The 16,708-nt window shown below is 37.5% G+C and overlaps 1 protein-coding gene and 1 long non-coding RNA gene across 4 annotated transcripts in view; one reads left to right on the top strand and one right to left on the bottom strand.

The window, feature by feature from the left end:
- LOC138030990 (protein FAM117B-like) overlaps positions 1-16,708 on the top strand; it is a 26,205-nt gene continuing 9,497 nt past the window's right edge. The window contains exons 1-4 of one of the 3 annotated variants that reach the window (XM_068878899.1): positions 1-170; positions 7,171-7,459; positions 7,750-7,895; positions 14,067-14,162. In XM_068878899.1, the coding sequence (XP_068735000.1) occupies positions 7,186-7,459; positions 7,750-7,895; positions 14,067-14,162 (516 nt within the window). In that variant the 5' untranslated portion in view covers positions 1-170; positions 7,171-7,185. Of the gene's footprint in view, positions 171-3,772; positions 3,879-6,533; positions 7,088-7,170; positions 7,460-7,749; positions 7,896-14,066; positions 14,163-16,708 lie in introns of those variants that run through there. The other 2 variants (XM_068878848.1, XM_068878857.1) reach the window with 2 other exon arrangements.
- On the bottom strand, positions 3,432-5,328 carry LOC138031278 (uncharacterized). The gene is made up of 2 exons (XR_011128233.1): positions 4,595-5,328; positions 3,432-3,861 (listed from the first exon to the last, which is right to left on the bottom strand). It is a non-coding gene; the product is annotated as an uncharacterized lncRNA (long non-coding RNA).

Below are 16,708 nucleotides of genomic sequence, written 5' to 3' on the forward strand. Positions count from 1 at the left end.
GACGCTCGCACTCCACCTGACTGCTGTGATTGTCGTTACAAATTTTTCCTACTCATTGACATATTCGAAAAAGCTGACAAGTTTGATTCAGCCAGTGACAGCTTGGGTTTGGGCGATAATCGGTGAACAACAGAGCAAAATATTTGGTTAACGCTTGGGAAATCGACAAGGTAAAAGAATTTACTCTTTTGTTACTACAACATTTGGTGTATATATGATTTAACATGATCGAATAATTTTTCACCCTGGTGTATATCGCCTCAAGTTTGCAAACTTGTTCGATGGTAAAGTGACACTGTTTTGAGGTAATTTTTTGTCACCAAGAATTCATAGATGAGCGTGAAAGAAATGAAAGATATACACTGATCTGTCATGTCGAGTATACACGAATTTCACGAACAATTTGTTCTTTTATGCTAATTTATCCTAGTAACGTAACACTGGTAATACATTTTCACTGTGACCGATGTTTTCTTTGGTAGGTTTCGGGGTTCGTTGGAGTCTTCTTAAGAGTTTTACATGAGCTCCTAAAAAAGACTCGAGGGGTCTGTTAGGCAACCATGTGAAATAATATTTTTTTTTTCAATGAAAAGAATTTTGCTTCGAACTGACGAAAGTTGCCATATTAATTGTGGTGACGTCAGAAAACGTTTCGATCCAGATGTCCATTCAGAGGAACTTTTTAAAATCTCGTTAGTGCGGAAAACTGAAAATCAAAAACAGCACATAATAATAATAATAATAATAATTATTATTATTATTTATTATTATTATTGTTATTATTTATTTATTTATTTATTTATTACAATTTAATGGCAAAAAATAATATAATAATAATAATAATAATAATAATAATAGATAAATATTCAGAAATGATTCATTTCATCCGTACATCACATTCCTGTGTAGAAATGTTTGGCCATGTCTACAAGTCTGCCCATATAATGGAAGTCTTGTTGCGGATCTGAAGTTAATTGTCTTTATTGGCTGCCTTGGCTGAGTCACCTTGCGTGACAAATATCTTTGAAAGAGGCGGGAGCGGGAAACTGCTGTCTTACTTTCATCTCACTTGCTTTGCAAATGAACTCCTTGCCTTCAAATATACACTATACATGCGCCCAACATCGCAGAGGTCAGGCGTTCGAATACCGTTGAAGCCAGCTGAGTTTTTCAGGTGTTTATAAGAGACTGAATTGCTTAAATTATCCAGATAAGTTCGACCATCACTTCCACCTTTCAAACTTGCCTTTATTGGCTCGTTGCACAATGAGGTGAGTATAGATGCCGCCTATGTCGATTGGTAGTGCACGAAGGATCATGTGAAATGTTACCAGTCACCAACAAAGGTCGTCAAATTCTCTGCAAGTCCCTGCGAGCACATATTCCCGGCTGGTGGTTGGTTATATATCCAGTGTCGGGCAAAAATGGTGTTCAAATGCCCTACCCTGTCGTCGGATTTGTCTGTCATACCCTACTAAAGAACCATCGTCGTCGGCTCCTCCTATCTCTAATAAAGACCTTTTGAAGACCTTTTTTGTAAGCCAATCGCTCACAAATGCTACATCTCTTCCTTTAGGCTCTTCCATCTCGCCCAAACATGTGTTTTATAGCTGTTAGCAACTTCGGCGCCCGAAAAAAAAATCATTTGAAACCTGACACTTCCTGTTCAATCATCAAATTCCCCACTCAAATGCACGGGGTTTGCCCGGGAGGAGGGATGTTGATCGGCGCATAACTCACTACAAATCAGTGCGTTTCAGGCCGGGTGAGAACGGCACAGTGCGCGCATGCAAATGTTGATTGCCTTTGTCGGGTTAATGATTTGGAAAAATAACGAACTTACAGCTTTTGTGCCGAGTGTTTTGCCTGCCTATTAGTTAATGAACACACACAATACAACAAATTACGTTACACATTCACACATGAATGATGAAAAAGAGGACAGAAATCTAAAAAAATCAAGTTCGAGACTTTACGTTACAGTTCTTCGCTCCAGGGGTTCTTTTCTCAGTAGTCCCGCAACTTTCCGGGCCGATTTTTTTTTTAACGATATCACGATTTCCTCTTGATCTTGTGTCACTCATCAAAATCCGTAGTCATTTTTCCTTTTGTTGCCTTAAAGGTAAAGGTGACGTCACTCTATTTAACGTCGGTACAGATCCTTCAGCTACGAGGCTGGTATCAATGGAAGCCGACGGTGTGCTCTTTACCCCTCTTCCTCTGTCAGTGCTCCATTTTTACGGATCAGAGGAAAGTCGAAACAGACGTTGAAGTCACCGAGGATCGAAATAGGGACTTCTTGCTCCGAAAGCCACGCACTATCCAACTGAGCTACACCTGCTCCTAATATGTTTTCCTTGAAAACATGATTAAAGCCCAGCTTACTAAAACAAGTGGATTATGGTTTCGTACAAAAATGGCTTTTCGAACCCGAAAAGTCTACGGGACTTCAGTTCTATAGGGACGGGCCGCTAATGATGAGATCCTGATACACTCTAAACCCTGCTTTTTTATAAGAACGCTCAGTCTAAAATAAACCAGAATTTTAAGAACATACTAAGAATATACCTAGGCCGAGAGTCAGTTAAGAACGCCTTTATTGTGCACATTTATTTTTGTCTTTTGTCTCGGTTTTTGTTTTTGTTTTTGTGAGTAGTATAAATAAAAGGTAAAAGAAATCAGTGTAAAACTGTAATCTAACACTGAAGACAATTACTCAGATACATCAACAATGTGGTTTTCTTTAGCTGCATGATATACTGAAGTGAGCTGGGTTTGTAGTCCAACTTAGCTAAGTATACCACAGAAATTTGAGAACATTGTTAAGAACGTTTTCAGGCTTAAAATGAGGCGCAGCTTCAGCCCCCAAATTAGAAACTCTTATAAAAAAGAGTGTGAACTAATTACGAAAAATTTCTTTGTAAATGACTTTATAAGGTGTGACTGCTTTGGAAAGATAGCAGAAATGCGTTTATTGTTATGCACTATATAGGGTTACAGACAAGAGATCATGACGTCTTTTTATGACTTGGGATTCAAATTTCATGGCTTTGCAAAAAAGATGTGAATCGCGTGCTTTCTCAAGGAGTCACGCCCATTTCTAAGTTGTCATGTATCACTCAAGGAATTTTTATTGCTAAGAGAGTGTTCTGTGACTGTTATATAATTGTAACCACGAGAGGGTCATAAACTGGTCGCCCGTTTGTGTTTGAGGTCTTTAAGCCCGGCGTATTTTGAGTTGGATAAGCGAAATTGCAATAACGTAGATAAAATTGAAGGTTGTGCAAAGTACTGGGAATCCCTTGTCACATTTGCTGTTGTTGAAATTCACCCTTCTTCAATTGTGTATGAAGTTCCTTAACCCCAAAAGGAAATTTTATCCGGAGGGATCCGTTTGAATAGAAGCAAGACTGAAACTAAAATTAGAGTCATTTTTGGGAAAAATGTATTTTACTGAAGACAGTTCTTCTAGAAGTGCAAACAATGGTACTGTTCAAGCATCATATAAAAGCTACCGATGTTTAGTTATCAATACTTGTGCCATCTGATATCGATCAATGCCACGTATGACAGGGCAACCTGTGGCGAATTTACTGTGACATTTGTTCCAGATATCTTTTAGTATATTTCCATTCCTTTCAATTCAATGCGCATTTTGAATTCTGTCCTCATTACAAATTACAAAACAACTGATCCATCCAGCAAGCCGATTGACCCCTCAGGCGTGTCGTCTCCTTGTTTGATCTGGGTGTCTTCGTGTCTATATAGTTAAGGAAGAGTGCTCTTTAAATGCAAATTATTTTGAGATTTTTCTGCCCATGCCGGGGTTTTGTGTTTCCTTTGTTGACTCCACGTGCTTGCCTGTGATAATAATAACAGTATGTGTCAATGTAATATTTTAGAGACATGTTTTATCATTCATTTTCCCGAAACTCCAGTTTCCCAATGCTGGAGGATGGAAATTGAAAACGCTTGCAATGGCAATGTACGAGTTGCGAAGCAGTATATCTTATGTGAGGATTAGAATAATGAATATGACATTTAAGTGTGAAATCCCATCATAGGCTTTTAAATTTCAATATACTGTGAAAACTGTGGTAAAAGCTATTGAAAAACCATCTTGGCGATAGACGTAAAAGGAACATGTACATTGTCATGTGAGGAGAAATGGATGATTGGATTTCGTATTTTAAAAGTGACATTGGAGAAAACTTAAACCTTTTTGTTGTCGGGTTTAGGCACACAATACACAGAGAGAAAGATAAATTTTTCATTGGTCGTTTCATACAGGATTTTCAACAAGTGGAGGATTTGAATAATTGCTTTTTTCTGCACTATTGATTTATGCAGAAAACTGTCAATCAAAGTCACAACGTTTTACAGATTTTAGTTCAGCACTCGGTCGCTAAAGATAACCGCGGTTATGACGGTCCATTCTCTTTTAAAGGCACTTTGTGGCGTACTTGATTGATGCATTTGCTGGTAGTATCACTATAACGTCGGTGAAAAAGTGGTGAAAATTAAAATACCGTGTTAAACCTTAAATTTCTTGAAAGCTCTAGCTGGTGATTTACTTTTGTATTATTTTACTTACGAAGGGGTTAGTACAGAACTTTGACTTTTTGCTCTCCAATGATCAAAACCAATGTAGATTTTTTGCGGCTCATAAAACATCGCTTAGTCCCATCCTGTCTTGCCTTCGACAAAGTAAATGCTAAAAACCTTTAAAAGTGATTCCCATCGTTCCAGTTCACTAGTTTTACAGGAAAAAACAACAGCTTTCCGAAAGTGCCTGTCCCGTATATACGACATAGTAAATTTCACATTTTTAGGATGTAAGGAAGGACAAGCAGCTTATTCTTAAAAATAATACTGGTAAAAAAACAAACATTCTAGAAAAGAACACCAGGTTTCGAAAGTAGAAATTGTAACAACATAACTGCTGTGTATGAGAAATCAATTTAAAAGCCAGGCGCAAGCATTGGGCTCTCGATTGTTCCATAGCTTACAATTCGTCCTTGAAGTTGTAGGCTGAATGCATTGCTAGATCATTCGCTCTCAAGTTTCGTGATGATATCGTGAAAATTGCTTGTCCATGTTTACTTTTTCGCTGTTGAGTGGAGATTGGAGTTAGAATAATTCATGAGAAAAAGATATCATTTGTCTCCGGGAGAGGAAACTCTACTTCCTTTTCAACAAGCAATTGAGCTCGACAACGTATAAATCCGTCGGGGAAGAGCGCATTCACACAAACGTTTCGGACATTTGGTGCAGTTTCTGTCAGGATGTGTCACAAACCAAATGGATTTGTATTCGTTTTTTTCAAAAACAATAAGGGAACACGCGAAAAACGGGGAGACGCTCTCAAGTTTTCCTAAAATCTGTTTGGTTAAATAAATTGGTATTCGCACAATAGATAGCTAACATATCATATTGCTTTATGGATTATTACTGCGACAGACACTGAAAGTGGTTCAAGTTATGAATGGTCGAGTGGACATCTCTGTCAAAAGAAGAAAAATACTACGAACCTCAAATGAACTAGGAGAAAATTCAACTTGATCACGAAAATCCAAAATTTGATTTGCAAGCGTCATATTACGAAAGCCCATGAAAAAAAGAGAAAACAATTTTAAGTAAACTTGGATCGTGTGGAATAGGGAAGAATTTTCTCCCAAACTGTCTTCGTAGTAAAATTTATCATTAAAGAAGTAAGTATTGGACCACGGCTATAATTTTTAGCTGTATTTTTCATCAAGATTATAAATAATAGATGACATGAACACCGCGGGAAAGGTCTCTCAATTCATAGCAATAAACAAAACGAAAATGGGTATTATCCTATGAACAATACTCTCTTTTAAATGACTACTTTTTAAGATTTTGTTTTTAAAGATGTGGCTAAAGTAAATAAGAGAAAGCTTCTATTTTTTTTATTTCATGGATAAATAAATATGCGAATGGGTAGAATTCGAAAAGGAAATAATGGAAAAAAATCAGGTGATAGCATCTTGGTGTAGGTTTTCCTGTTGTTCAAGAAGCCAGAGGGAAAGTGCCACCAACTGCGAGGACGAAGAATGATTTTATACATGTAAATGACTTTGAAACGACAGATAACAGTGTCCAATCTTGTGAACACAGTCAATGGCAACCAATTCTTTCACAATGACCTCGTGCTTGCGTTTAGCCAATCAGATTCGTAGAAATATACGACAGCTGGTGTTGACATTTTCCGCGGGAAAAAAATCAGCCTTGCGTAAAGCTTTGCGTGACAGCTTCAAATTGCGCTTCCCTCCTTTTTGCCTCTTGGGTAAACAAATTATAAGAGTCCTTTGAATCTAGCATCCTCTCTTATTTTAAGCGCAAACCAACTGTATTAGCACCACTAAGAGTTCTTAAGTGGGGCCTGTTTGAGAGAAATCATATAAACTTAATGAGCTTTTGCATATTTTAATAGACGCAAATTTACTAAAAGCGTTTGTTCCAATCGATTTGAATAAAGATTGCTTTCGATCAATTATTATTTCTTTTTGCTAAAATTATGGCGCAAAGGCATTCGTGGGTTTTTTTCATTGTGTGGTGTTTGTGGCCAGTTAGTTTAGACTTATCATTAAACAGGTCGCTTGTTGATGTTAAGGGGCATTTCATTGATGAATGGAGAATGCATGGGAGGATGGCGATTCAAAACCGCACTATTTGATCGAACACGTGTTTTGTACGCTTATTAATGTATTTTTCCTATTCGTCCACTCTCTTTGGCTGAAATTGTATTAATTAGTGGGCGTCTTTCCTGAATCAAATCGTCAGTCCTATTTTGAGCAATTGTTTTAGCCATCAGAGCAAGACAAGGTTGTAAAAAAAGGAGTTATTTTCCGGCAAGTGAAAACCAAAATTAGCATGGCCCTGAAATGTTATTGTGAGCTTTTATCGCGCTTGAAATTCTCCCAAACAAGCTCTTGTCAAATTGTGTGAATTGACCAATCAATGCGTAGGTAATTTGCATCGCTGTGATTAGAATGCTTACTCCACCACAACTGGTGTTGTTTGTTGGAAGTGTGGGAACAGACGGTTGGAGGGGATTATGTCGGTAAATTCTCTCCGCTCTCCCGACGGTTTGTCGCCCAAGAATTGAGGATTGAATTAAACACTGCCTCTTCCTTGTCCTTGTAGGTTTTTGGGGACAAAATGGCTTCTCAGCCATCCCAGAGACCTCGCCGAAATGCGTCGCCTGCATCAAGTTCAAAGCTTCAACCGATGCGGGCCACTTTACCGTTCTCTCTTATCGCGCCTGGAAATCCAAGTCCCACTCGTGGAAATGGATTGAGAAGGCCAAGTCCTTCGTCTTCGCCTGTTCATGGCAATGAAAGCGGCCTCAAACACCGCAGAAGTTCGCCAGAAACACGTGGATCCCCTGAGCATCGTCGCAGTCCTTCTTCTCCATCTTCGTCGAGCTCGAAAGGTTAGCTGACGTGCTCAAATTTTATAAACTGAACAAGAATTTAACCTTTGAATCGTTTCTTCTTTTGACCAATAAAACTTTTTGGAGGAAATTCCCCTTATTTTTTCATTCCCTCCGTTTGAGTTCACTACAGTAGATCGTTCAATTTCGCTTTTCATCCACGGGCCATCTCCTTTCAGCGTATTGACCTAGACGTCCATGTACATTAGAAGCCGTGTCCTTTGTATGAAAACAACTTGGGCTGAACTTAGCTGACAATCGATAAGAAAGGAATATCTCTTTGTATGCAGGTGAACGGAGCAAAGTTACCAAAAGCAGCTCAGTTTCCGCGATTAGAAGAACGTCGTCCTTGGACGCCATTTCGCCTTATATGAGTGGACAGTGGCCGAAAGAGGTTGGAAGTTTTGGGCCGACTATGTGCCATAAGGCAACACAGGTCAGTTAGGTACCATTCTTGAAAATTACCCGGTTGAGGCTAATTGAGTTAATTTGGGGCCGGAAACATTAAAAACGTGATTGTAAAGGGAGAGCGGAGAAACGAGTACAAATAATTTGCGTTTTGGCTCTCTTATTGATCAACCACCATGACAACGACGTAATTCCCAAGCAACTTTGAAATTTGATCATCTTAGCTGTAAATAGTTTGCTTTAAACTGTATGGTATAGTCAGCTTCACAAAAACGTCCTCAAAATCGTTGGAAATACAATGCAAGGTTAGTTAACAAAGTCAGTGCAAGTCCAATGCCAGGACAAAGGACCAATTTGTCAAAATCTATCACCACCAGTTATGATAGTTTAGGGGAAAAAAATCACTATTAAGAGATTTTGGACGGTTTGAGTGGCAACGTAGATGAAATAACAAGACAGTTCCATTTAACAAGACTCTGAGTCTGAAGCTGTGTAATTTGTACACTTTAATGATGGACGTGTTTGTCAAGGTACACAAAGCTTGCAATACTTCTCGGGACTTGCATGGTACGCATTATGCAATATTATGTTTAGTACATGTAAGTGCTGCTTTGCTTTTGTACATATATTTCTGTTACCCCGTGAAGGTGCATGTAAAAGGTGTGGAGTCAAAGATGGAATTTCCTGTTACCCTTCAGAAATATGACATGGTACCTTTTTAAAAAGCAAGGTTGTTCTCATTTCAAACCAGTTTTACTGTACATCTTTTCTTTTGCTTGACTTGCTTGTTCGCATGGTACCAAATTTGTCGTGCAGCAGAAATCTTTCATATTGATCTGTAAAGTGTTGTGTATGCCTCAACTTTGAACGAAATTATGGATGTAGTAGCGAGAGGAAGGGTTTAGAATCTCCTTGGGAGAATCATAGAAATTTTTGGATTTAAACAGTCATACCATTCTTTACTGTTTATTAAGGTCAGAGGGATGGATGCATGTACATCATGAACCTATCCGTTTGTGGAAAGGTTTTTTTTTTAAAGAATGCTTCTGGTTAACGCCATAGTTTTTTTAAATTTAAAATATTATAATCTTAAAACTTTTCTTTACCAATAATGGACAAGGTTCGATACGTGAAAATCATGGTTCATTGGTTAAACTTACCTATTTAATAAATGCTGGAATTTTTTAAATCGGCAATCTTGTTTGACAAATGAAATTTTTTGGTTTCGAGGCAAAGTATGATTAATTTTATAAGTGCTAGTCATGCTCTGATTGATGGGTCGATTGTCCTATCAATGTAATTGAGTTTTTAATAACTTTGGTGAAATCCCTAGCAATTAGTGTTCAGGAAATGGTTCCGAACTTCATCAGAGAACTGTCACATATTTTACACAAAGAGCAAAGTATACTTTCTGTACTGTATCGTTTTAATTTGGTTTCTCTCGGTTCTGGCATAGGACTTTAAGACTTTTTCCTGAAACCAATGTTACACCTGGAAATGATGAACAAAAGTTCATTTGCAGAAGCAGTAGGGGCAGGTTTTTACTGCTCTTTAATTATCGTTTGAAAATATTGTTAGGTTGGTAATGGCAATGTTCTTTGTGTTAATAGAACATTTTTTTACATGTAGCTGTCCTCTTTTGTGGGGAAATTCTTGCAACCTCTTTGTCGTAGCATTTTGTTTGCTATTTTTAGTGCTTGGGTTGTTTATTTCATTTGGTCATATTCAGATGTTTCTTAAGATACTTTACTAGCATGATGTCATACTTATAAGTTAACTTTGTGTGTACGTGTAAATCACATGATAGCCTTGGGTTGAAAAGTCTTCTAAATCATGTTCAAAGGTGAACCATGTTATAAAGTCCAGAGGTTCAAACTTTGGATTGATACTTAAATATTTGAAACTTGTCGACATTGCCTGCTCAGTTCTGCCTGTAGGAACTTTGAAGGGTTTGACTGTATATTGAACATCAAAGATGGAACTATATATCTTGCAACTTGAAAGCAAAGGAACAAATTGTACAGCATGGTGGAACCAAGGTAATTTGATCCGTAAAAAAAAAAAACAGCTGAGACAACTTTCTTTTGAAATAAAGAATATTCCACGCATTTCTGAACTCTCAAAGTAGTAAACAATATTTGTTCATTTTATATAATACTTGGATTTATTCAATAAGGTTATTAAATTTCATTCAATACCTCTTTGTGGTCACAAAAGAACATCATTGCAAGTTTTCCTCTTGCATTGTTGTTTGTAGAGAAACTTGTTAATTTGCTTGCAACTTGAAAGCAAAGGAACAAATTGTACAGCGTGGTGGAACCAAGATAATTTGATCCGTAAATAAACAGCTGAGACAACTTTGTTTTAAAATAAAGAATATTCCACGCATTTCTGAACTCTCAAAGTAGTAAACAATATTTGTTCATTTTATATAATACTTGGATTTATTCATTAAGGTTATTAAATTTCATTCTGTTACTCTTTGTGGTCACAAGAGAACATCAGTGCAAGTTTCCCTCTTGCATTCTTGTTTGTAGAGAAACTTATTAATTTTTTCAATGACTGACTTACATGTACATGTAAGTTAACAAGTAGTGGAAGTGAAAATCTTCCATATATTTGCCAAGTCATAAATCTGTAGATTGTCAGGTTCCTCTTAGAATAAACTGTTTTGTTTCTCAGTTTGAAAGGGGTCACATTCCATGCTGTGATCAGTGGATGTGGATCCATTTGTCGGTTTTTGTTTTTAATCTTTGTCAATTTGTGCTCAAAACAATTTTAACAGAGAAAAGTGAAACAGTTGATTGAGATGTGAGATTCAGAGTTGATGTTTATGGAAGGTGTTGCTGCTAAAACAAAAGTTTTAGTCAGATTTTATTGTTTTTGATTGGCTAGTTGGTTAGCGCAACTCTATACCACTGTTGAAGGTCATGTTTAAACCATTGACTCCCAGGGTTTCCCCATTGATAAGTAAAATCATCTGGCATTAGGCAGAGTAAAATATTAAGTCTGGCTGGTTTAGGCCGGTTTGGGCATCAAAGGGTTAAATTATCCACAGGATCTTTTTCCAATCAAGTAAGAATCTAAAGACAATTCTGAAAGTTTCTTTTCAGTCACAGATTTCAATAAAACCAATTGCAAGCATTTTTCAATAAGTAATGACAGCCAACAGAAAGTGTCAGTTACTTTTACTCAGAGGAAATCTGGGACACTGACCTTTTTTACTGTCAAACGACGTTCGCTAAAAACTTTATAAAGAGGTTTCGACTGAAAACCTTCGGCCATCTTTGGTTTGAATTTGACAAAAAGCGACAGCGTCTTTCAGCGGTTCATACTGTACATGTATTTGGGTGAGTGTGTGACTACAAGTTCCATGATCATTTCACAAGGCAAGGAACATTATGCAATTGAATATAAATGTCAGGGATTTCTATATGTTCATTCCCCACATTATCATAATATTATGGCCCGTACGGCCCAGCACGCGCTTTCATTGCAAAATTATTGGGAAAATCCCCGTATGAGGGCCATACGCATTAGCGTGAGCAGGGCCGGAAAAAGCCGTACGGCACTACTAAGGAACTTGTACTGCTCCGTGCGATGCAATTTGAGGGGATTTCATCACTTTTAAACATCCAAGTAATTTACAGCCAGAAAAGCAAATGCAAACAGCATATTAGATAAATTTTCTGTGCAGATTTTGGTTTTTTTTTTTTTTTTTGTCCTAACTTCATCTTTCGAGTGCTAATAAATAGTGTAAAGAGCCCATATGATAAAATGCTTATTGACTGAGTTTAGGTTGGGCCGGACAGGAAAATATTTGGCCCTCTGTCATGGCGCATGGACCTGCGCTCGGTCTGTACGCCATGACTTGGGCCAAATATTTTCCTGTCTGGCCCTCCCACTCAGTCAACAAGTACATATTCTGGTCTTTCTTTGAATGCCAAGCCTCCAGGAAGTCTCTCGTCAAATTCAAACCGAAGATGACCAAAGGTTTTTGGTCACAATGTCTTTATAAGAGTTTTTACTGATGATGCGAACTCCAAACTGCAATTTCAGCATATTTGCTGATACTCAAGAGTAGCTGCAATCTTGGACAAAACTCTTGGGAAAGATTCTATCTCAAGCACTGACAAAATACAAAATATATTGGTCCTTCCCTCCTTCCCTCCATACCAATGTTGATAATATAATGCAAAATACTGTGCAAGCCTTTGGTTGTTGTTTCAACCAATATTGGAATGGGGGAAGGGGGGAAAGTAGGAAGAATTTAATCTTTATCACACAGACAATTAGAGCGTCACATTTTCCCAATGTGTTTTGTCTAAGATTGTAAAAATACAAAAATGAAAAAAAGTTAGGGCAAATTTATTGGCCCAAAGAATCCTTTGTACCAAATTTTATGACATGCTATGCTGCTTAATTTGAGCTATTGTCGTTTCCAGTTATGGGATCATATGCAATGAAAGCCAGTTTTTTGGCACTTAACAATGGCGGACAGTGCTAATCAGCAAGTAGCAAGTGACCAGTGTGGTTTTTATTGGCGTTATAGAGCCAGAAAAAACAATAAATATTGCCTTCTTAGCACGCAATAAGGAAATTTTTAACGCAAAAGATCACTGAAAAGTGCAACGTTTTGAAATCATCAGTTTATAGAATTAAAAAAAAAGAAAGCCTTTTGAGGAAAGACAAAGCATAGGAGAGAAACACTCTATAGGCCGTCCAAGTAAGCTGAGTATTCGGCAAGAATTGCAAGGAGTCATCATACGAAGTTTAAATGCATATGCATCTATGACAGGGTGTATTGACGTGATTGTATTTAAGAAATCAAGGAACAAACCACATACCAACTGTAAATCGTATTTGTTGTGTTCTTGAGAGAAAGAGAACTTTTTCAAGTTGGTCACACAGACATACTTGCATTACATTGAATGCGTGAAACACAATTTAAACAATAAAGACCATACATTGTAATTGTGTTTGCAATTTCACAACAGAATGAACCCAAAATGATGATTTAAGGCAGTTGGCGTGATTAACAGAAGAAAATGTAGTCATTTCAACGGTTAACAACGAATAACGTGCAAGTCACAGAAAAAACAATGGCCATCTATTGTTTCCATTGCGCCTTCCCTGTTAACCGTTGAACAAGCAAGTGCTGGAGTGCTGGGAAGTCCTATAACTTGAGGTCACCCATAGAAATACTAACCCCGACCGAAAGGGCTTAACTTAAGCTGTCAGAGGCTCAGAGTACATGCTCAAACTTGTGATGAAAAAGAAGTTGTAAGGGAGCAACATGTCAGCCTCAAAGCCAATGTTTATCGATTCTCCTTTATTTCCTTCAATCTTTCTGGGATTTAGTATTTTACTAGTAACCACATGTCTTCTCAAGGGGCTATTTACCTAAGACATCTACCATGGTACTGTAATGATATACCGTACCAAAACAATATCCTGCTATATGACAACGTGAACTATTAGAGCTACACATTACGCATTGAATCTCCTGGAAGACAAAATGTAGCTCAGGTGACACAATACAGCGCTGTGTTAGTGCACTACCACACATACGCATTGCGTGCTTATTTTTTTGTGAAGAGTATTCAGAAGGCCAAGATGAAACTTTCTGCAAAGTTTAAAGAAATTCTGACAAGTGAATTCAGAGTCCCTTAATTTTGTGATTTTTGTAAGGTGGCTCTGAATCTGCTAAAAGGAATTTTTTTAAACTTTGCCGAACATTTCATCATGGCCTTCTAATCACTTTTAAGCAATAACAAAAGGGAGTCACCAAGTTAATTTTTGAGACATTTGCAACTAAATCCAAAAGTTATGGTATTTTTGCTGGGCTTTCCTGTTGCAAGGTTAACTTGTTACATCACAGTAATGATCACATCTTGTTTGGAAATAATCCGTGTTTCATATGGTACTATAACATTGCTGTTATGTGATGCAATGTTGTAGCGTGATTTGATCTAAAGAGTGTCTTCTAAGTGTTAAAACCCCTTTGAGCCTCCGTAGAATTTGTTATTCGATTATGCAAATTCTTAGGTACCAGTAACAGTCACTGGAATATCAACATTATTGTGACTTGCTTGTCCAGGTCTCTTGTTCTTGTTTTCAGTTAATGCATGCATTTTGAAGCTCAGTGAAAAATCTGTTAAAAAATGTTTGGTCAAAGTACTGAGTTTTTGTTTTTCAGACACCAGATTGGGACGAGAGCGAGGCTGAAGAGACTTTTGGTGCAAAACAAAAGAGGTCAAACTCTTTAGGCAGTGCTGATCAAAAGATAAAAGAGGCAAGTGTCAGATAAGTTAACACAGCGTTAAAAAATAACCCTGGTGGCACTACCTGAGAGATCTGACTAGTTTTCCGGCAGTCCATCTTTGAAATTTATTGAGCTGTTTATCAAAGTAGCCTTGTCACAAATCCATGTGAAACCATAAAACCATACTGTCAGGTCATGTGTACTGTAGGTTTTAATTTTAGTCAATTTTCAAAGTTTGTGGGCTGTGGAAAAATTCTGGAATATTGACAAGTGTGTCAAGGTCATAGCGGAGCTGAAGACTGTTCGCAGATGGTGCACTACTGGAGCACCATGGCTAAGAAAATATGGTAACCTGTGCGAGAAAATTAGGTTTTGGTCACTGTATGACCGTGCAATGTCCACCCCACTATGTGTGCCAATGAAACTGTGATGCAACTCACGTTTTTGGGTGGGAACTCTTGATGTTGGACATCTGTGTTATGGTTAATAGGCCATTTTCAAAATGTCAAATGTTCAGCTTGATAGTGAGGCAGTGAGGACAGAAACAAGAGAAACCTTGGAATAAATGTGGAAAATATTTGCATATCATCCACTTTCCTTTGTCTTCGTCCTTTAAACCTCTCTTTCAAGCTGCGTTTTAATGTTTTAATTGAAAAAGACCTATTGGCTCCTGTCAAAACAAAGTGTCCGCCGACCAGTGTCACATAAGCATATCGTGGGCTCAAGGTTAGAGCTCCTCAAGGTCAGCTCTTTTTTTTTTAATTTACCTCTGACCAGGTGGTAGGTTTTGATTGGAATAAATAACACAGGAGCTCTGCTTTTAGGCTTGGCTAAATCTACATAATTTATGACTCTTTTTGGTAGATAAATTTCTTTCCTTTACAGTTAAAGGGCATCATACAAAACTCTAGTCTGCCATATATGGGCCATATAGGTACTGTATTTACCCGTGTATAAGTCGACCTTTTATGGCCTCAAAAGAAACTCCAAAAATCGCCCTCGACTTATACGTGGGTCAAAGATTTCGAGCCAAGTTCCAGCTAAATAATTTATTCAAAATAAACATCATAATGTGGTCATTGGGCATAACAAACGCAGTGGACGAAATACTTCAAAATGAATGACGAAAGACTTCAAAATGAATGTAATTAAGCAATTCCAGTTGAAATGAAAAAGGATTTGTTTTACTTTAAATGTTGAAGATACTCACAAGCACAAATAGACACTGGAAATTTTCGTTTTCCAAAGGCGGAAAGCTCTAAAAAACCTTCTTGTTTCTTTAAATAAAACTCAATCCTTCAACGGCTTAGTAACCTGGCACAATTCCTCGTGTTTGCGTGCAAGCATGATTGTCACTCGTGTTTCCTGAAAATGCTGGTTGGTAATGATTGTTTTTTATTCTTTATACAAACCTGGATGATTTAAATGCTTTGCAAACTTTGTATTGTTTGGGTTATGAGTTTTGTTTCGTTTGCCATGTGAGAAATTATAAGTCAAGCACCAATTAAACCTTGCACATTTCGCATCGTTTTTGAAGTTATTTTCAAAGATTGACTCCTGCTTTTGTGATGTTGTGCTTATCCTCTAAAGCCCTTTATCCTTGAACAATGAAACAGGTTAGTTTGAGGTTTACATGTTCGATTTTCTGAGAACTTTTTCGAAATTCAAGGACAAAATGCCCGCACATACAACAACCGCTGAACCACAAAACTATTAAGCGCTTGAGGCCCTTAATTGTTTGTGAATCCACAGTTACAGAAATCAAAGAATGCAAGATTAATATCCCATGAACATTTAGCAAAGAAATTAAGAAATTGCTTTTTTTGCCATCAAAAATGGGGGGTCGACTTTGAAGGGTATGGTTTCAAGCAGTTTACTCTAGCATAGGGTATATAAATCAGAGTGTTTGGGTCTAGAATAGGGTATCAATTTTCACGAAACTGATCAGTTGGTTGAAGATTTTGTCAAGACTAAGGAAACCAGGAATTGCTACTCAAAAATATAAAAAAAGGAAATCGGCAAGTTTAAATTTTCACGACTCAGCCTCGACAGCGTTGATAGATGACTATCATAAAATGCTACTGGATATTATTAACTATCAAAAATCAGGATTCATACGGAAATCGGTGGTATTAATACTGGTTAAAATTAAACAATTCATTGTCTTGATAATGCGTATGTAAGCGCTTGGCATTGCTGGACAAGTATAAATAAATCCTTTTTAAGAAAGAAGTGATTGTGGTATAAGGTTTTGTTTTGGCTTTGCTTGAGACTGTGCTAGTGACCTCAGTTTCTGGAAAACAGCTACTCTAGGATAGGAGTGATTTGGGGAGTTTACTATAGGAAAGGGTAGCAAAATCCAGCTGAAATGAGCTCTGGTATAGGCTAAGGGTTCCAGGGTCCCAGCTGCACATCCCCACCCAGAAATTCCTTAAGTACCCCCCCTCCCCCCTACATGTACACTTTATGCTTTATGCAGTTGTTTAAACTATGGAAAGCACTATCCCCTAGGTAAATCACTTTCCATTGAATAAGTCATAGTGAAACCAATGGACAGTGATTTATCTGCTGGATAA

Source organism: Montipora capricornis, chromosome 1, assembly GCF_036669925.1.
Source record: "Montipora capricornis isolate CH-2021 chromosome 1, ASM3666992v2, whole genome shotgun sequence".
In the NCBI taxonomy this organism is placed as follows: Eukaryota; Metazoa; Cnidaria; class Anthozoa; order Scleractinia; family Acroporidae; genus Montipora; species Montipora capricornis.